The 21,536-nt window shown below is 33.9% G+C and overlaps 1 protein-coding gene and 1 non-coding gene across 2 annotated transcripts; one reads left to right on the top strand and one right to left on the bottom strand.

The window, feature by feature from the left end:
* The first annotated feature begins 1,023 nt into the window (after nt 1-1,023).
* Trnag-ccc (transfer RNA glycine (anticodon CCC)) lies at nt 1,024-1,096 on the top strand. Its single transcript has one exon. It is a non-coding gene; the product is annotated as a tRNA-Gly (tRNA).
* Nucleotides 1,097-12,296: 11,200 nt separating this feature from the next.
* Nucleotides 12,297-21,179, bottom strand: LOC113182702 (hyaluronidase-1-like). Its single transcript, XM_026388700.2, is given in 4 exon segments — nt 12,297-12,353; nt 12,355-12,753; nt 18,100-18,189; nt 20,259-21,179. Coding segments are annotated over 4 exon segments (1,467 nt in total).
* Nucleotides 21,180-21,536: the final 357 nt, after the last annotated feature.

Genomic DNA, 21,536 nt, shown 5'->3' with positions numbered 1-21,536 from the left:
AGTACTGACCCAAATGATATTTTATTGTCAATAATACAAAATATGCTCATAAATATTTATCAGAATGGAAGGCAGACCAGAGTCACTGAGGTAAAAGCAGTATCCTCAATACTGCCGAACTAATTGTTAACCTGTTTTCTAATAAAAACTCATTAAAACAACAGCCAAAATAGATATCCATTTTTTTTCCTCTGATGGATTTTCTTTCTCTTTTACAATGTCAGTATTCTACCAGCCGACTCTAAATATTCCAGAAGAAACTAAATATGTCAATGGTAGAGATATCTTAATTAAGTGTTTCCATATTTTTTGCTCTAAAAAACTCAGTACCTATCAGTTTCTGATATAATCTACTTTGTGATGGTATCTCTTGAAGGCCCATAATTCCCATTAGGCACTGAATTTTATTATACCTCTATTTCATGTCATTATCAAAGAATGTGCTTGAGTAACATTTCACAGACCACTAGATTGTTTTTGAGTTCAAAAGCTTTAATTAGAAAGCTGAAGATTCAAATCAACTTAATGTTATTTTAAGGAGCTTAGTTAAAAACAGGTTGACAGAGGGAACATTTTATTCAAAATGTGGTCCTAAGACTATGTGTGCTTTTCCAAGAAAGCTGTTGATCTTGGCTGCAAGAAATTTCAAGTCCTAAAAAAGTAAAAGTCCTAAAAGTAAAAGAAATACTTTTTGACAATGACTAAGTATATAATTTTATACAAAAACAATTATATTCTCTTTCAGATTTTATTTCTTTAAAATGTAAAATCTTCTGGATTTGGCCTTTCGCATTAAATTTAATTTATTAATACAAATGAAATTGAAATATTCATTTTTGTATATTTTTAAAACTTAAGCTTATTTTTAAGAAAACAGGAAAGGAAGCAATTTTGTACAGTTAAAAATAGCATGATACCATAACTTTTATATACACCAGTAATGAATTTTCTGAAAAAAAGAAACACAGGAAAAAATCCTATTCACAATAGCTTAAAAAAAAAAAAAAGAAAAGAAAAGAGGGCTGGGGTTGTAGCTCAGTGGTAGAGTGCTTGCCTCCCATGCATGAGGCCCTGAGTTCAATCCTCAGCACCACATAAAAAATAATAAATAAATAAAAATAAAGATATTGTGTTCATCTACAACTAAAAAAAAAAATTAAAGTGAGTGTTTAAAAAAAAAAGAAAAGAAAAAGCTAGGAATATATCTAACCAACAAGGTGAAAGACCTCTACAATGAAAATTGTGAAACACTTAAGAAAGAAATTGAAGAAGATACTACAAGATAGAGAGAACTCTCATGTTCATGGAAAGGCAGAATTATTATCGTTCAAATTACCGTATTACCAAAAGCAACATACAGACTCAATGTAATCCCCATCAAAATACCAATGACATTTTTCACAGAACTAGAAATAAAAACTCTCTTAAAATTTATACAAAATAATAAAAGATTCATAATACCAAAAGCAATTCTAAGGAAAAAAAAAACCCACAGTGCCAGAGGCACCACAATATCCAATTTCTAACTATATAACAGAAGTATAGAAACAAAAACTGCATGTTGCCAGGCATGGTGTGCACATCTGTAATCCCAGCAGCTCAGGAGGCTGAGGCAGAAGGATTGAGAGTTCAAAGCCAGCCTCAGCAACTTATCAAGGCCCTAAACAACTCATTGAGACCCTATCTCTAAATAAAATACAAAATATGGCTAGAGATGTGGCTCAGTGGTCCAATGCTCCTGAATTCAATCCCCATACCAAACAACAACAACAAAAAAAACCTGCATGGTATTGGTATAAAAACAGGCACATACACCAATACAATAGAAGATACAGAGACAAGTCCACACGTTCACAGCTATCTGATTTTTGACAAAGGTGCCAAAAACACACATGGGAGAATAAACAGCTTTTTAAATAAATGGTGTTGGGAAAACTGGTTATCCATGTGGCGAAAATGAAACTAGATCCCTCTCTCTCAACCTGCACGAAAATCAGCTTAAAATGGATCAAAGACCTAAGTGTTAGACCAGAAACTTGGCAACTGCTAGAAGAAAATGTAGGGTCAACACTCCAGCATACAGGTGCAGACAACAACTTCCCGAATAGGACACCTAAAACTCAGAAAATAACACCAAAGATTAATAATTTGGATGGCATCAACTAAAAAGCTTCTGCACCCCAAAGGAAATGTGAAAAAAAAACCTACAGAATGGAAGAAAATCTTTGCAGCTACTCTTCTGACAGAGAATTAATATCTAGAATATAAAACAAATTCAAAAAACTTACCACCAAAAAAAACCCCCACAAATAATCCAATCAAATAAACTAAACAGACACTTCTCAAGAGAATAAATACAAAATGCCAATAAACATGAAAAAATGTTCAATATCTTTAGCAATTAGGGAAATGCAAATGAAAACTGCATCGAGATTTCATCTATTCAGCTAGAATGGCAACCATCTAGAATATAAGCAATAATAAATGTTGGAAAGAATTTAGACAAAAAGAACATGTTTACACAGTTGGTGGGACTATAAATTCATACAGCCACCATGGAAATTAATATGCAGTTTCCTCAAAAGACTAGGAATGGAACCATCATATGACCCAGTTATTACCACTCCTAGATATTTATCCTAAAGCGTTAAAGTCAGCATATTATAGTGATTCATGCAGACCCATGAATGTAGCAACACAATTCACAATAGCCAAATGATGGAACCAGCCTAGGTGTCCATCAACATCTGAATGGATAAGAAAAATGTGGCATACTTGCACAATGAAGTTTAATTCAGACATAAAGAATAATGAAATTATGTCATTTGCAGGACACTATAAGGAAGTAGGAGCATTATGTTCAGTGAAATAAGCCAAACTCAAGGGTCATATGTTTTCTTTCCTATGTGGAAGCTAGAGAGGAAAAAGGGGGAAGAAAATATGGAGGAGGGTGTTGAGAGCCTGTGGTGGCAGTTGGGCTCTGAGGGAATTCCTGAAGAGCTCTTGTGGTGTGGTGTGTGTTCTAAAAATAAAGTTCGTTTCTGCTTGATAAGTGGCTCGTGAATTGTGCCCAGCCAGACTGCGGCAGGAGGGATCTCATGAAAATAAAAAGGAGACCTGTAGAGTAGAAGAAAGTGGAATGGAAGGGAGTGGAGCGAAAGGAAAGTGGAAATACTGAAAACAATGTTGATCAAATTATGTTGTTATAATCTATGCATGCATGAGTATTTAACAATTAATCCCATTATTATGTATAAGTATAATGCACCAGTAAAAATATGGAAAAAAGATAGCATGATAGTTCTAAAAATTTGTTCAGATAGAAGGACACCACTGGCTTTTAAGGACATCTGTGGTACAGGAAAGTAGCAGTAGTTAGTGGATTTGTGGATATTCACTAGGAATATTTATGATGGGCATGGGAAAATGTGGTACACAACACCATTATATTATTCATTGCAATAGAAAAATATGCTGTAAGCATGGCAAAACTCTGACTTACAAACAAAAGTATTGTTTAAATATGGGAAAATAGCCTTCCCATTTTCTTCTCATTTCTTGGATTGTATAAAACTTTTGTGATTTATTTAAAATAATTTTAAATGTCTTGAGAAGCAATATTAACATCTTTTCAATTTCAGATCATTTTTCTTAGATTTCTTAAAGTACCTCAATTCCATTATATCATCTAATTATATTTTTGATGAAGTTTAACTTCTGACCTCATTCTTTATTTTTCAGTGTGCAGGAAATTATTTTAAAATTTTTATTCTTTTTCACACTTTCCTCTTATAAATCCTGTCTCAACTCTGATTGCAGGTTTTGAATTCTGTCCAACTATGCTGGTGTGTTTACCAAACAAAATGAGAAAAATCTCTGCAGTATACAGAAAGACAGCAGAGAATAGAGATTAAATTTTTTTACTCTGGATCCAGTTGCCACTATTAACACACTAGAAGAAGTTTCATTATCTTATTCATTCAAGTTTTTCTATTGTTTTAATTTACCTTTTCAGCATATCACAATACTGGGTTTTTATACATCTGAACGTATACTGACATCTATTCCCTGCTTATCAAATGAAACCTCAACTTTTAAAAATGATACTTATGAACTGGAACTTAAGTATTAACTTCTAAACTTGTGAATATGGGATGGTCTTTCTACCACTCTTCCCTCTGTGCTCCTGAAACTCTGCAATCTTTGATTGACATTCTCACACAGAATAGATGGCAATCCCCTGAATTAGATTGCTCTAAGGACATTTTACCACCATTCAGTGACCTCTTGTATTTAATTTAGGCCTGAGTCTGCAATGCCCTTTGACATTGTAATTAACATTTCCTTCTTGAAATATCCCTGTCAGCCTTCAGTAAACTTGTCAATAAGCTGCCGAACCCTTTCAAATTCAGCAATCTGAAAAAGATTTCAGCACATTAGAAAAGAGATGATGAAATAATGTATTTTTATTCACTTTTAGGTTAGATCTTGTATGATTACTACACAGATATTTCATCACTCTATCTAAGGCCCTGGGCCTTCACTTCAGGTGTGCCCTCTATATGGAATGTGAAGTTCTTAATGTTGCAATTGAAGGTGCTGGTCAGCCTGGTTATCATCAAGTTTCGGGAATAAGTAGTTTATATTATAATCAAGTGAATTTTGCTTTGTTTCTATAAAAAATAAACTTTGTTGAAATGTCATATATAGTAGTTAACCAAGCATTGATTTGTATGCATTTTTAGAGAAATTGGTCTCCACTTTAGTTGCCCACTCACAGCATTTGAGGTCTGCCCTTAGACATTAGTAAATAGAGTTGAACTTCTGCTTTAGTTATAGCAACATGTACTAACCAAAAATATAAAGCAAAAATACTTTTTTCATAAAAATGATATCTAGTTTTTTAAAAATACTTTTATTTGTCCATGACTGCTAATTGTATGCAGTCTAATTACAAAATCTCTATGAAACACTTGAAAACACTTATAAATAGATTTTAGTTTCTAACTATAATATTGAGAGAGTCTCCTAATACAGTTAAGAAATTCAAAAGGTGTTCAAATCTCAAATTCTGGGTTGGATTACAGATGGAATACGTTTACTCTTTGAGATGGCTAAGCAGTTTCAGCTTAGAATAACAGCCAGTTCATGAACACTCAATAAATCATGTTAAAGAAATACTGCTGGCTAAAGAATGGGATGCGTTTTTGTTATTGTTTTTCAAATATATGTGGTAAGAGGAAACATGGGACTCATTCATTTGGATTTATGATGAACATTAGACCTGTGCTTAGTGCTTAAGTAAGAGGTTTTATTCTCTGAAAAAGACAACTAGAGATGCTTCCTGTAAGAAATTCAGAGCATCTGCAATGCAATTTAATGTAGAAAAATTCAAGGAATGTAGTAAACTAAGGAGACTAAGACTTCAACAGAGTAACTGCAGATGATGATATAAGTATAAATATAACTTTACTGGATATGTTAAAGGATTTCCTAAGAAAATACAGACTCAGTTTATTGTTTAAGAAAATGCTAGGTATTGATTAAAAAAAAAAACGACAGAAAGAATGATCCCTAAATCCCTACACATAATTTTTATAACTTATTTTTTTAAGTTTTCTTAACTTTCTCCATGTCCCAACTTCTTAACTCTTTTCTCATGACTACTTGCCATTAAGAATCTGAGTTGGAGAAACTGTGCCTACTAGAAGAAAAAGTAGGCCCAAATCTCTACCATGTCGGCTTAGGAACCGACTTCCTCAATAAGACTCCTAAAGCTCAAGAAGTAAAATCAAGAGTCAACAAATGGGACAGTATCAACCAAAAAGCTTCTTCACTGCAAAGGAAACAATCAAGAATGTGAACAGAAAGCCTACCGAATGGGAGAAAATCTTTACCACCAGCACCTCAAATAGAGCATTAATGTCCAAGATATACTAAAAAAAAAAAAAAAAAAAAAAAAGCATAGAAAACAAACAACAATAAATAAATAAATAAATAAATAGGACTAAGGACTGAACAGGCACTTCACAGAAAAAGAAATATGAATGGTCCAAAAATATATGAAAAAAATATTCAACATATTTAGCAATTAGAGAAATGCAAATCAAAACTACAGAGATTCCATCTCACCCCAGTCAGAATGGCAATAATCAAAAATACAAGTAAAAAATATGTGAAGGAAAAGGTTAACATACATTGCTGGTGGGACTGCAAATTGGTGCAACCACTATGGAAAACAGTATGGAGATTCCTTAGAAAACTTGGAATGGAACCACCATATGGCCAGTTATCCCACTCCTCAGTTTATACCCAAAGGACTTAAAATTAGCATATTACGGTGACAAAGCCACTTCAATATTTATAGCAGCTCAACTCACAATAGCCAAGCCTTGGAACTGATCTAAGTGCCCTACAACAGTTGACTAGATAAAGGAAATGTGGAATATATACACAATGGAATATTACTCAGCCACAAAGAAAAATGAAATTATGGCATTTGCATGTAAATGGATGGAACTGGAGACTATCATGCTAAGTGAAATAAGCCAGTCCCCAAAACCAAAGGTAAAATGTACTCTCTGAGTTGCAGATGCTAACCCACCACAAGGGAGGGGAAGATTAGAAGTTCATTGAAATAGACAAAGGGGAATAAAGGGAAGGGAAGGGAGATGGAAATAGAAAAGACAGTAGAATGAATCGGAAATATCTTTCCTATCCTTCTATATGAATACACGACCAATGTAACTCCATATAATACACAACCACAGTAATGGGATTCTAACTGGAACAAGTTATACTTATTCAGTGTATGTATTATATGTCAAAATACATTCTACTGCCATGTATATCTAGAAAGAACAAATTTAAAAAATAATATGAGTATATATCAATGAGAAATCCTGCTTTGCTTAATCACCAGTTAAGTATTAGGCTAGGATAACCCAACATACTACAGAAATCTATATTTCTATATTGCCATCCTCCAGCTGAATGCTAATTTACAAGTAAGACTGAAATAAATCATGTGGCTAATATTTTTAGGAGCACCATATTCATCAACAACTTTCTTAGGTAACAATGACTCTAACACCTGTCACATCTAATGGAGGAATTCCAAAGCCTTGAGACAAAGAGATCAACCCAGTGTCACTCTGCTACCTGATTGATATATGTAAGAGAGTTAGTTGCAGGCTACTCAGAAAGAGAAAACCCAGGAGAGTTATAGAAAGGAAGGTTTTATGTAAGGGAGAAATCAAGAATAAAATGATCATAAGGTAATTCGAGTCAGTATAAGCCTATGCAGACACAAAGGTTTTGTCTTAGGAGGTTTCTGCTTTGATTTGTTTTAATGTGAGGTGCCTGGGGAAAGGAAAGTCTGCAGACTAGTTGCTAACGATGTGGGAATGAAGGAGTTAGAAATACCAAGTTTTATTGTTAAACTATCTTGTTCAGTTAATATTTTTTCAAATTGTTATTTTTGATATATGTAGTCATTGAAATAAACAGCTTTTCCGCCATCATTAATTTCTTATTAAGATTTTTCTCTCTCCAGTGGATTAAATGAATTTAAGATTTATCTTTCTCATACTGTTTCAGTATGAGAAAAAAACTGTTCAGTTTTTCTTTTCAGGAAAAACCTATCTATTTATATATATGTATATGTATTTATCCTCCTACCAATTACAAAGTGATTTTTCTTCTGAAAAGTGCATATTGACTATCGTCTCTAAATATTGAGTCACCTTATTAATATTTGGAAAGAAAATTTGAAACATTTTTCTGACCAAAATATATCCATTTTCTAAACCCTTTTAGATATTGCATATTTCCTTAAAACTACAATATTTGTTCTAAATAAGAGTCCTCTTATACTCATGGTGAGTATAAGAATTATGGAATGAATTGTGAAAACTGTACTTCATTAAAAATTGTACAAAAACATACAATCTTTATCAGATAAATGCATTCTAGTCTAATAGAACACAATTGTGTCTGTAATGTTAGCTTAAGGAATTCTTCACAGATAACAGTCATAATAAAAACATTAAAGTGTGGCTGGGTCATAAAGCCCTGTGTCCCTGTGACTTATTTGCAGTTAGTTTATTAACCTGCTTTGCTTAATCACCAGTTAAGTATTAGGCTAGGATAACCCAACATACTACAGAAATCTATATTTCAGGTAGACTGTACATGTAGGAGAGAAAACAAGCCTAAAATAATCATTAAAGTGAAAACATTTATAAATATAAATTTATAATAGATTTTAAAATTAACTAAAATTTAATTTAAACAAATTTGTGTGTGTGTGTGTGTGTGTGTGTGTTTTAGGGTTCTGGGTTCATAAAATCAAACTCTCATTTTGAAAGGTGACACATTTGCATAGTAAATAAAATTAGACTTAAAGAGAAATAGAAATAGCCCAAGAAAATGAATTTTTTTCCAACTGCTTTAGGACAAAATATTTCTAAAACAATCTTTAAAGGTTTTTGAACAGGAAAGAAAAGTATGTTTTTACCTTTGCTTTTGTTTGCTGCTGTTCCTCTAGTCACCTGGGGCACAGCAGAGGTTGAGTGGCAAAGGATGCCTGGCCGGTTCAGAGAAACATGTCATTACGGGGGTGACTCAGTCCTCCAAGTTAAACTGTAGGCCTGCATTAAATCTCTTTATAACTGAAGTCAGACTCTCTTAGAAGTGTCTTGGTATAAGTGACCATTGCTTTCTGAAAATACCCAATTTAAATTCACTGGCATAAGAAGAAAAACTAAACACTGATTGAAACTTTAGTTGAATGATAGGAAAGCAAAGAAAACCATATATTCAAGATTTTCAGATTTAAGAGAAAAAAAAGAGCCAAGTGCTTTATGTATTACAATACGTATTAAGAATAGATCCTAATGTACTAGTCTTAATGGGAACAGAATATTGACTTAGTGGGGCGTTGTCATCCTGAGAAAATATAATATGAATTTACTAGAACTAATGGCTCAAGATGGTGAGCCAACCACATGTGTTTGTTTACTGAGTCGTTTTCAGCACATGTCATTAGACAAAATACAATAAAAAGCTGAAAACAAGAAGGGGGTGAGTGACTCAAACAATAAAACAGATGAAATTGGAAAAGCTAAAAAAATTTTTAAGTTGAGGGGGAAAAAGACCATAATAGAAAATTATTTTAGAGGTATGAGATGTTCCATTAAAAGAGAAATCTTTAGATACCGATAATGAAAGTGGATGGAGAGACAATTTATTGGAGCAATCAATTAAAATATTGTTTCTAATATGGCAGAACAAGTCAGAGCATGCAACTTCCCGGGAGTACACACAATGGCAAGTAGCAAAGACATTTGACCTCAGGATATTTTAAATATCCCTTCCTATACAAAGTTCAGTTTGTATATTGGACCAAATCCAAAAGTAGAGCTAAAATAGATATAGCTGAGTCTCTCTGCTGAGCATATGAGATAAAAGTGAAAAAGGCAGTTCAACTCATAAGGGAATCATACTCCTCTCCCATTATAATTTTCTCTTTGCTTTGATAATTATGGGGGTTCCTAGCAACCTGCCTATTTTCCACTCACATGCCTCAGATGGGATCTTACTCATCAATGTGCCCAAATCCCTTTCTCAGAGGGCATCCTCCATGCCACACAAGAAATCTGATAAGAAACTATTCTCAAACACATGTGGGAAGGGAGAAATCCCCATGGTAGATTTTGTCAGTCTCTCTAGTCTTTCAATAAAATGATGATGAAAGATTTCCAGACATTTAATACTGACCAACAATGTGAAAGAAAATAAATTAACAAAAGAACAGCTATTCCAAAGAAAATGAAACAGGCTAAAATGTATAATAGCAACAATTTTTTTAAAAAAATCTAATTTGTATTTTCAAAGAAATTTAATAAGCTGTTGAATCTACAAGCCAAAACAAGTTTACTGTGAGAAAAGAGTAATTACAGTCGTCTCTGGAAAAAGAGTTTCTTATAATTAATAATGAGTATCAAAATATAGTATTCTAAAAATAAAATTAACAAATTCATAATAAAAAAAACAAAACAGACAAAGGCAGAATAGTTGAGAGGAAAGGAACACAGAGTACTCATGTAGAAGGACCAAGTAATTTCATAAATGAACAGAAAAATTGAAGAAATAAAATCCTCTGAAAAATACTGAAAGAAAATTATCCTCAGATAAGGATGAGAATTTAAATTACAACACCAAAAAGCTTTGTAAAGAATGTCTTCAATATAAAAATCAACATGACACAAATTGTAAAAAGGACCAAAGTGTATGATTATCACATTCTGCTTGTGAGATGAAGATATACATTCCTTTTGATTAAAGCAATGACTCATGTGGACCAATTACATTTTCACAATTGGGAAAACTGGGTATCTGATCAAAAAGTTTTGTGTTTGAACAAAAGGTACTGTGATGTTTTAACAATTAATGAAAAGGTAAAAAACAATGCTGCCCTGGATACAGGCAAATTGTCTTTAGGTAATTCAGGACTGAGACAAGCCCTCTTCAGGTTTCTAACAGATTTTACTTAACATCTTAGAAAAGACGCTTCATTTACTAAACTTATGCAAGTCAAAATAAATCACGACAAAACTGAATGTTTTTCATTATCCTGACCTATTTTTAACTTGAGCAGATTGTTTTATACACAACAAAATTTGAAGAATCCATTATTAAAAATGTGGCAGTTCCTTCCATTTTAGTTTTCTTTTGCTGCCTATTAATCTGAGTAAAATAAAATCTAATAATATTTTCTTAGAAAAAAGTTAAATGATTACATATAGAACTGGGATATTTCCTATTTTCTTTTATGTATTTATTATTTCCCCTTTTCATTCCCTACCTCAAACCTTCTAATACCCTGATAATTGTGGCTGCACTGTAGGATAAAACAATGGACTGATGTGTATTCTACCTTTGATGTATTCACTGATGGTTGGACAGAATTGACTATGTCACATGTTCCATGTGAGTGGAAAATAGTATTTGTTTCATTTTCAAAATAGTGATAATATTTAATAATATTTGCCTTATCCTGCTTCATTGGAATATGTTTACTATCCAAACCCTTATCTAACAGTTGTCGAAGAATTGTAAGTGGAAGGATAGAAAAGCAAATTATTTTTCACTTATAATGGCTTAGTACCAACTTAAATATGTCATGCTTGAGTATAGGAATCTAATTCTTAGAATTGCAGCCTTGTTGCAATAGAATATCAACAAGATATGGGAACTTATCAAATAGTTCCAAATTTGGCTTAGTATATTTCACTGCCTCTTTTAACTTTTACTTCTCCCCACAATGAATGAAAGAATAACTAATGAGTGGACGAACTAATAAAATAGGAATTCAAATGTGATTTGCCTGACAAAATTCTGTATCAGTTTTGCAAGTGTGATATTTGGAAAATGCCAGACAGGAAAATAGCTTTCCTAACCTGAGGAGGGAAATAACATTTGGACTATTATAATCTCTTTGGAGTCTTGGTGAGAAAAAATTATTTAGATAACAATTTGATCAAATCAAGAGACCAGGTAAATTTTTCAAGTGAATTAAATTACCATCCATTGAGAATTGATAAATTGGTAATGAACAATAGACTTTAATAGACCAAGTATCAAACAAAAGAATTTTCCACATCAATTCCATTATATGGGAGTCTGATAGGCCTTATCTTCTGATATTGATGATTGCCTGAGGAATATCTAAGACACTTTAGATAAAGTTAGATCCTATAGCATTCACTCATAGAGTCCCTCACACTTATAATTGGTATCCTGGGGTCACTTCTATTACTTAAGAATTCCTAATTGCTGGAGTGCAAGCAGCTGTTTTCTTTTGATTTGCTGTTCACTATTCTAAGAAAGCGTTCCCCAGATATACTCTTGACCTGCTTCTCCAACCTTCTGAGCATCATCTTAAAGAGTCTTTTTTTGACTACCCTGTATAAATTCCCAGTGCTTTCTCATTTTCCTGATTCCTTTACCTTCCTTTATTTTCTCCACAGCACTTATTACCACCAGGACTATGTGTGTTAGTGTATTCATTGTTTACTTATTATTATTCATTTTCTCACAATAATTTAAGCTCCCCGAAGAACAGGCATAGTCATTTCCTTATCCCTGTCACTATCATGAACCGAGAAAGCATCCAGGAAGTCCTTGCTATATCAATAAATGCAGTCAATGATTCCTTTTTATATTTTTTTTATTTTAAATCCAATAAATATTGTAGAAGAGGTCTGAGATTGAAGAAAGTCAGTCAACATTTTCTACTCTTTACTATTGAAAGAAAAAAGTTTGACATTGAAGTAGGGAGGAAAGAAATTTCATCAGAATCACAGATAAGTTCATGGCAAGAAAAACTGGGAAGTTAAAGTTAGTATCAGGAGTCTTGTTCTTCCAACTCAAGAAATCTGAGGAGGGAAGATGGCAAGACTCTCCACCCCAGCTATAATAGCAATGACACACAAATCTATTCTTCATGTCCATTATTGTCTGCAGTTTGCTCTTTTCAGAAATGACAAATCTGAAGCTCTTTTGTGGAACATATTTCTTTCTGCTGCTTTCAGGCATATGCAGATAAGAGGAGGATTCAGGTGTTTTTCGAACACATCTTCCATGACTGTTGCATAGACTTTGACTGCAGAGCTTGGCTGCAGATGTTACATTAACAGCATAGTGTCCCAGTGGCCCTTGAATAGATTGTTGCACAGATAAGCAGGTCTCCTATAGGAAAAAAATAGAAATCTGCTTAAAGCACTCTCAAAATGTGGTTCTATAATCCAGGTGGAATTAATGCCTGAAGTTTTGCAGTTGGTAAAGTGAAAGAAGAAGAGTATTTTCATTGATTAATCATTTAAGTAAGGATAAGCTTTATATGTTCACAGAAACGATGAGCCACACCTTTGATTGGGAAGAGTCTTGTCCAAACAAGTTTTGTATCATTTCTAGGGGGAGATGAACATGAAGATCATCTGGAGACAATTCACTGAGGTAAACGGAAGATTCGAATGAAGAATCATAAAACAGAATAAAGCTCTTAATGACAGGTAGTTAAACAAGGTAACATTTGGGAAAATAGCAGGTTCTGAAAATCATGTGAGTAATATTATTTGTTCCAAACACAATTGATGTGAGCCAGTCTCATACTTTATTTAGGAAAAAAAATGTTATTTTTAATTAGGACAAGGCTCCCTGTCTGAGCCATCTGAAGAGGTTTCTAAGAATGATGGAATAAAATAAAACAAGAAAACCATTGAACTAAAGAAGGAGGAGGAGGCGAAATAGGGAAAGAGTAAAGAAAGAAGGGGAGGGGAAAGAGAGAAAGGATTTTGGGGAGCTCTAATTAAGAGAGCATAAACCCAAGCAAGTACAATCAAATACAACTTGGGTGTCACCTGGTCTTTCTCAATCCCACACCAGGAAACACCTTGTTCACTTAATTTCCAGAATATTACATTGCCCTGTTTTTCTTAGCCTACCCACTAAAGCTTCTTCTTAGCTTTCTTTAGCAGCTTCTGCTCATCTTTTCTATATTTTGATTGTGAAGTGTCTTAGGCTCAAGTCTTGGACATTTTGTCTTCTATAGCTATACACTTTCTCTGGATAAACTCATCCCAACTCATTGCTTTAAGTATAATTCCCAAACGTATAATCTCCCTGACCTTATCCCTGAACTGATTGCTTACTCACCTAATTATTTTATATCTCTATCTGGATGTCTCACAAGCATTTCAAACTTAATGTATTTCAACCTAATCCACTCACCCACTTTCCACCCTACAACTCTGGCAGCCTTATTTTCTCTGCACGTGCCAACTTCCTCTTTTCAATGCCTCAGGAACAAAACCTTGGAGTCATTCTTAACTGCTTTTCTATTCACATTTCGTCCATCAGCAAATCCTTTTCAGTATACCTTCAAAACATATCCAGAATTCAACTATTGCTACCACCCTGGTTCAGGTCACTACCAAATCTCACCTATTGCAATAGCTTCCTAACTAGTCACTCCCAATCCATTCAAAACACAGTATATATAAGTTAATAATAAATGAGGTAAGCCAAAATTTCCTAGTTTTGCGCAGATTAAAAATGCTCTCCTAAGGAATACCTTGGTCAAAGAAAAAAATTTTAAATATATTTCCAAACAAATTACAAAATAGCAATTAGAACACTATGTCTTAAGATTTACTAATACAGCCACAGCAAATTTCTGCATTATAAGCCTAACCATAAATGTTTTTGCCAACAGGCAATTCAGTCATCAATTTAGAAACAAGGCACTGTGGCACTGCCGTTCACTTAGACCATTCAGCTGTGCAGCCCTGTTAAGTGCTAGCTGATGGAGCACTAAGAGGTGCTCTTCCTACCTATGTTTTCCTCCATGCTTCCTATTACTCCAGTTCTCTACATCCTCAGTCACCTTTCTATTCTTGGAAGCTCCATTGTAGTTGCTACTTGTTTCATCGGATGAGTGGATTTCCTGTCTCCATCTCATTACCAGTAGCTGGTCACCAGTTTCCTAGGACTCAACAAATGGCATTTCACCATTACGTCAAACACTGCTGAACTTCAGGGTATCTGTTCTTAACTTCTAATTTAAATCTTTATCCAAATAAATATGCCTGACTTATTCATTTGTTTCCATTAATTCAACTCTCTTTTATGATTTACAAACTCTCAACAAACTAAGGGGAAAAAAACAATAGAAAACTATAGAAAAAAATGAACTTAACTAACATTATCGTCAACTATGGGAGGTTGGAGACTTTTCTTCTACGATAAGGAAAAGGACAATGATGTTTACTCTGACAATATAGTACTAGAAGTCATAGATAGAATAATTAGGCAAGAAAAATAAAATAAAATGAGTCCAAATTGGAAGAGAATAAGTAAAATTATCCTGTTTGTAGATAATAAGATCCTATATGTATAAAACCCAAAAGACCATACACACACACACACACACACACACACACACATAAATGTAGTGATAGAAATAAACAAAGTCAGTAAAGTTGCAGCACACAAAATCAACATACAAAAATCAGTTCAATTTCTATATACTCATAATGAATCATCTAAAGAGGAAATTGAGAAATCAATCCATTTTAGAGGAAATAGGAATAGGAAAGACAGTAGGATAAATCTAATATAATTTCCTATATACACATATGAAAATACCTAAGTGAATCCCATCATCATGCACACTCATAAGATTGGGATTATAATTAAAATAAGACATATTCCATGCTTGTATAATTTCATCAGAATGGAATCTACTGACATGTATAACTGAGAAGAACCAATTAAAAATGAAATAGCTTCAAAAAGAATAAAATAGGGGGGCTGGCATTGTGGCTCAGTGGTAGCGTGCTCACCTAGCAAGCGTGAGGCCCTGGGTTCAATCCTCAGCACCACATAAAAACAAATAAGGGTATTGTGTCCAACTACAACTAAAAAATAAATATTTAAAAAACTAATAATAAAATAGGAATAAACCAGGGAAGTTAAAGATTTTTACACTGCAAAAACACAATACATTAATTAAAGAAATTAAAGGACACAAAAATAAATAGACATCCCATGTTCATGGATTGGAAGACATAATATCTTTAAAATGCCCATACTACTCAAAGTGATTTACAGATTCAATGCTATTCCCATAAAAATATCAATGGTATTTTTTATAGAATTTAATTTTTTTTCTAAAATCCTTATAGAACCACAGAAGACCCAGAAAAGCCAAAGTGTTCTTCAGAAAGAACAAAGCTGGAAGCCTCACACTTCCAATGCAAAGTATGTTAAAAAGCTACTGTAACTAAAACACTATGATACTGGAATTTTAAAAAGAATATATAGATCAAAGGAACAGAATAGTGTCCAGAAATAAGCCCAAATATACATGGCCAACTGATCTTTGAAAAGGGTGCCAAAAACACACAATAGGGAAAAGACAACCCGGTCAACAAATAGAGTTGGGAAAACTGGTCTAAGTGAAGCTGGACTTCTGCATCACACCATACAAACAAATCAGTTCAAAATGGATTAAAAATTGGACATTTAAAACTCCCAAAAGCAAATATAGGGTAAAAACTCTTTGGTATAGATTTTGGCAATTATTTCTTGGGTAGAACAGCACAAGCACAGGCAACAAAAGCAGCAACGTACAAGTGGGACAACATTGAACTAAAATGCTTCTGCACAGCAAAGGGAGAGCAAAGCACTTAGCAGAATGAAAAGAGCCCATGCAATGATAGAAAATATAAGCCAACTCTTATCTCTGACAAGAGGCTAATTTTTAAAACATGTAAGGAACTCCTACCATGACTCAATAACAAAAGAAAAACAAAAACATACACATATACAAATAACCCAATTTTTAAAAATAGGCAAAGGACTTTAACAAACATTTCCCCAAATAAAAGACATACAAATATCCAAAAGACATAAAAACATGCTTGGCATTGTTAATTATCAGGAAAATGTAAATCAAAATTACAATGAGATAACAGCTCACACCTGTTTGGGTAGCTAAAATTTAGTAATAATAATAATAATAACAACAACAACAACAAAAGTTATTGAGGTTGTAGAGAAATTGGAACACTTTCACCCTGTTGGTATGAATATAAAATGGTATAGGAGCCATGGGAAGAGTTATGGCGTTCCTCAAAAGATTAAAAATAGAACTACCATATGATTCATACATACATACATGCATACATGCATACATTCTTGTGGATATATATCTGCACATACTTATGGGTACAGATCCAAAACACTTGAAGTCATGAATTTGAAGAGATCTACATGACCATATTCACTACAGAACTCATGATGGCCAAGTATGAAAACAATCCAAGTATCTATCAACAGATGAGTGGAGAAAGATACTGTGATACATATGTACAATGGGATGTTATTCACCCTTAAAAAGAAGGAAATCTTGCCAGGCGTGGTGGCACAGGCCTGTAATCCCAGCATGTCAGGAGGACTCTCGAAAGTTCAAAGTTCAAAGCCAGCCTCAGCAATTTAGTGAGGCCCTAAGCAATTTAGTGAGACCCTGTCTCTAAATAAAATATTTAAAAGGCCTGGGGATGTGGCTCAGTGGTTAAATGCCTCTAGGCTCAATCCCTGGTACCAAATAAAATAAGAAGGAACTCTTGCCATTTGTGACAACACAAGAGTGAATCCAGAAAACATTACGCTAACTTAAATAAGGCAATCAGAGGAGGACAAATACTGCATGATTTATACAAGGGTTCTAAAACGTCAAACTTATGGAAGAAGAGAATACAAGAGTAGGGGTCAAGGGTTAGAGGACAGAAAATGGAGAGTTGTTATTTAAAGATTCATTCACCTTAGTTACGAGTGCTGGAGATGTACTGTATGACACAATATCTATAGTTAACAGTATTGTGTTTGAACTTTGCTAAAATTTGTTAAGATAGATCTCATGTTAAGTGTTCTTACTGTGAAATGAGAAAAGAAAATCATCCATAAACCTTTACATAAAAATAGTTTACTTCCCATGCATATTTCTGTCACAGTAATCAGAAAAATAAAGAATAATTTATGGAGCATCCACCTTCAGTGTAGATGAAATAATTATTTTTTAAATATTAGATCATTTTCTTTGTCCTCTGTACAAATATTTTCTTTGTCATAGATCATATATAATGGCATCATACATAATATATAGTGTATTATAATATATAATGCCACTTTGTTTACTAAAATTCCTGCATATTCAGCTTAATTCTAGTTCTATTTTTATATGCAGAAGCTGAGACTCCAAGAGGTTAATTAATGTGCCCCAAATTAGACCTGCAGAATGAAATAATCAGTCTCTCACTTTGGGCAGCCTGATGAGGAGGGTGCTCTTTCTACACCTATGTTAACTATGGTGGTTGGTATAAAGTAGGTGCTCAAACAATGCCAATCCCTATACTCTTTGAACGTCATTTAAGTCGGGTAAGCAGACGGTCAGTCACCAATGGACCTGATGTGAAATATTTTCAAGCCACTCTCTAGAGTGTATTCAAGAGGCTGACAGAAATAATTGCTTACCTTTGAACCAGAATATTCATTTCCTCCCCACAATATTATTCCTGCTGCCCCCAATGCAGCACTTTCACCAATAGTGTGCACTAAGTCCTCCTGGAAAAGAGAAGTATCAGAAGCATTTTCTGCCAAATCACATTTAGTCATTGATAATTTAATAATATAAGACTAAACCCATCAACTGTGGTAAAGAACACATTAATAATGCCATCTCTGTTTCTAAAGCAAAAGACTACGGAAGAACTAGAAAGAAGGATTCTGCCTTGTATTCTTAGTTATTCCACAAATAGTTATGATGTTCCAGGCAACATTCTAGGCAGTAAAGAGATTCCAGTTTCCTTTCTGAGTAAATTCTTTAGAGTGATGTTTGAGACAGACATGTACACAAGTAGTTGCAAATGTAATAAATTAATAGCTATATTAATAGCACCCAGAAAGCATATATAAATGAGAATAAATTCTTGATTCTGCATAGAAGAGTCTGGGAGGGCTTCCTTGAATAGGTGAAATTTCAGGTAGGCCTTTGAGAATGAGAATGAATTCACAAGGCAAAAAAGAGAGAAAGAGTTTTATGCCCAGAAGGAAGACACAGAGGGTCATATGCAAAGAAGAGCATTGTCTACAGAGAGAACTGCCGGGAACTCCTTGTGGTCAACCACAGTTTGGGGGGAGAAGTGAAAGCATATGAATCCTTGTAGATAAGCAGAATCCAAATGCAAATTAGACTTCATGGATTACTGTTATATTCTACTGTTCTGGTTTGTAACATTATTCCCAACAGATTATAGACACTCAATAAATTATTTTAAATGAATAAATATAAACCTACTCTTTTTTTCCCAAAAGGATTTGTAAAAGTGGCATGATTTGAGAAATCTGCCACTTGAGTAATACCTTAGTGAAAACACTTTGGTAAGCCTAATAAGTGTCTTAAAATATTTGGAGTGTCTTTTGAAAGAAAGATTTAATTTATTCTATGCTGTACCAGAAGGTGAAATTAGAACTAGTGATCTGAACTTAGAGGCAAAGTAAATTCAACATACTCAAGAAATTTCTAGGCATTAATATTGTCCCCAAACAGCAGTTCTCCTTCTGATACAGCAACCAACCCACTAAAAAGTGCAAAGACAGAAGCCAGGCCAAAAAAAAAAAAAAAAAAAAGATTCTGTGTGTAAGTAGGAGGTAGATTAGATACAATGCCACCGTGATGCTAGGATTCTTTCTCTCCTAAATTTATTAAATCAACCCTCCATTTGCATAACACTTAGAAATCCTACAATGATAAGACACCTAGTCAATAATATTTCAGTCAATAGTTTAAGTTTGATATTTTTTAGGAAGAATTACTACTGTTTCAAACATAAATGGTCTAAGAAAGTGAGCTGTGTGTTATTTTAAACAATTCTATATAGAGTACTAAAATTATAGAATTGTTGGTTCTCAGGTATGAATGGATATTTAATAGTTTTTGCTATGTAGCCACCTATCTGATGACTGCATCCTTACATTAATGTCCTAAAGTGATGATCCAGTGAACACTTGAACACTTGCAGTGTCCACAAACTCTTTATCTTCCAAACAAGTCCATCCCCTCATCTCTGCATCCTGCTTTGGCTTAAGCCTAAAGACAATATCTATTTGTATAAATCACTTTTAATCGAATGATACTACTAGCTCACATTGTAGACTCTTAAAGAAATAATCAACATGATCCATGCTAATTTTTCAGTTAACCTAATAAATTAAAACAGAAAAATGTAATACAATGAAAAATGTAACTGCTTCAGAATTTACCCAGAGCTCCATTTAGTATGAATCTGACTTGGAGAACTGCTGTGTATGCTCTCATATTAAGAAGCTGATTCTGAAATGTATCCCTGGTTAATATTAATCTGTTACATTATTTAACTTTAAATTTAAAACTGCTCTGCAAGAAACCATTGTGAATCCTAAGCTGATAAGAATCATTATCCAAAATCTCTAAGCACGCTTTTAGTCGCCATCATTCTGTTTCAGTGGGTTGACATTTGAAGAAATACATGCCTCTAATAATAGAACTGCATTCCATTATCAAGGGGGAAAATATCCCACAACGTTTCTTTCTACACTTTAAAACAGTCTACTAAATTTATATTTTTTATGTGGATAAATGTACCTTTTCTTACCTCTGACAGAACTTCAATACTTTTCAAATAAAATGGTCTGGAAAAAATAAAAACTGGCAAAGCATAATCTTGTCTAGCCATTTCAGCAATTCTCATGGCTTCTCTAATTCGATAATGAACAAATTTCAATGCATTTGAACTTGACTTTAGTATTTTATCCAAATATATTGAAGGAAAAAGTGCTGTGCTTTTGTTCCACAGCCAAAGGAGCTGGTCATTGCGGAAAATCTCATCATTTGGGCAATTACCTGTATAGAACTCTGGGTTTATCCTGTAATCATAATTGTAGCAATCTGGATAGAGATAAAAGCCCCATAAATGTTTTGGTCTCATTTCTAAAGCCAATGTGAGAGTGACATTCATAAAACTCCTTCCAGCCTTTTCGAATTCCTGTTGGGCAACTGTTTTCACTTTGGCTTCTGGCCACTTAGGGTGATGCTGTCTCGTGAAGGCTAAGGAGTGCTTTTTATATATTATTCTGCTGCCCCAGTTCCTCTCCCACTGGGGCTTCCAACCTTCCCAGTCAATAATAACAAGTCCTTCCGACTGCCACCAAGAGACAGCTTTGGCAATATCTTCAGCCGTTTTCTTAACGTGTTTAGAAAGGCTCATATTCTGCGGTATTCCTCCATTAAAGGATTTTCCATCTTGGGAGAAAAAAGGATAATATCCCAATTCATTTGGATAGAATATGGCAATTGTTGATCCACTGTGAGTCTCTAAAGGATTTGATATAATGTTAAATGATTGAAGGTTCATATTCACCTTGAAGAAATCCTTACAATAAACTGTCGAAGCTGCCCAGAAAATGTTGAAAGGCTCGTCTTTGATCACGGGAGGCATTGCTGGTTTGAGAGCTGACTGAGTGACTGTGATGAAAAGCAGCAGCACCCTTGAGCGGGTCACCCCCAGGTTACACATGGCTCGTACTTCTCAGCATTACAGCAGTCCCTTAAAAATGAGAAGAAAAAAATTATGTACGATGGAGTCAAATGGTACACAATAAACTGAATATTTTAAAAGATGAGGTTCAGTGATATGTAGGCTGCATTTATACTTTCATCTGAATAAAGGAAGAAAAAGGAAACATTTTTTTTTTCTTGAAATGTGAAGGGGAAAGATCCAGTGAATAAAAACTCTAAAAACCTTCCTACAAACCCTCAACTGAGGAAGTTCTACCTGCTTTTTGTTCTGAATTGATTTTCCTATAACCGAGTATTTAACCCAAACCATTCTGTACTGACAAGACTTTGGCTGAAAAGGAACCAAAAAAGGAAG

Source organism: Urocitellus parryii, chromosome 3 (assembly GCF_045843805.1).
Source record: "Urocitellus parryii isolate mUroPar1 chromosome 3, mUroPar1.hap1, whole genome shotgun sequence".
Taxonomy (NCBI): Eukaryota; Metazoa; Chordata; class Mammalia; order Rodentia; family Sciuridae; genus Urocitellus; species Urocitellus parryii.
The sequence above is the reverse complement of the archived record's forward strand: the minus strand, read 5'-3'. Positions and strand labels throughout refer to the sequence as shown.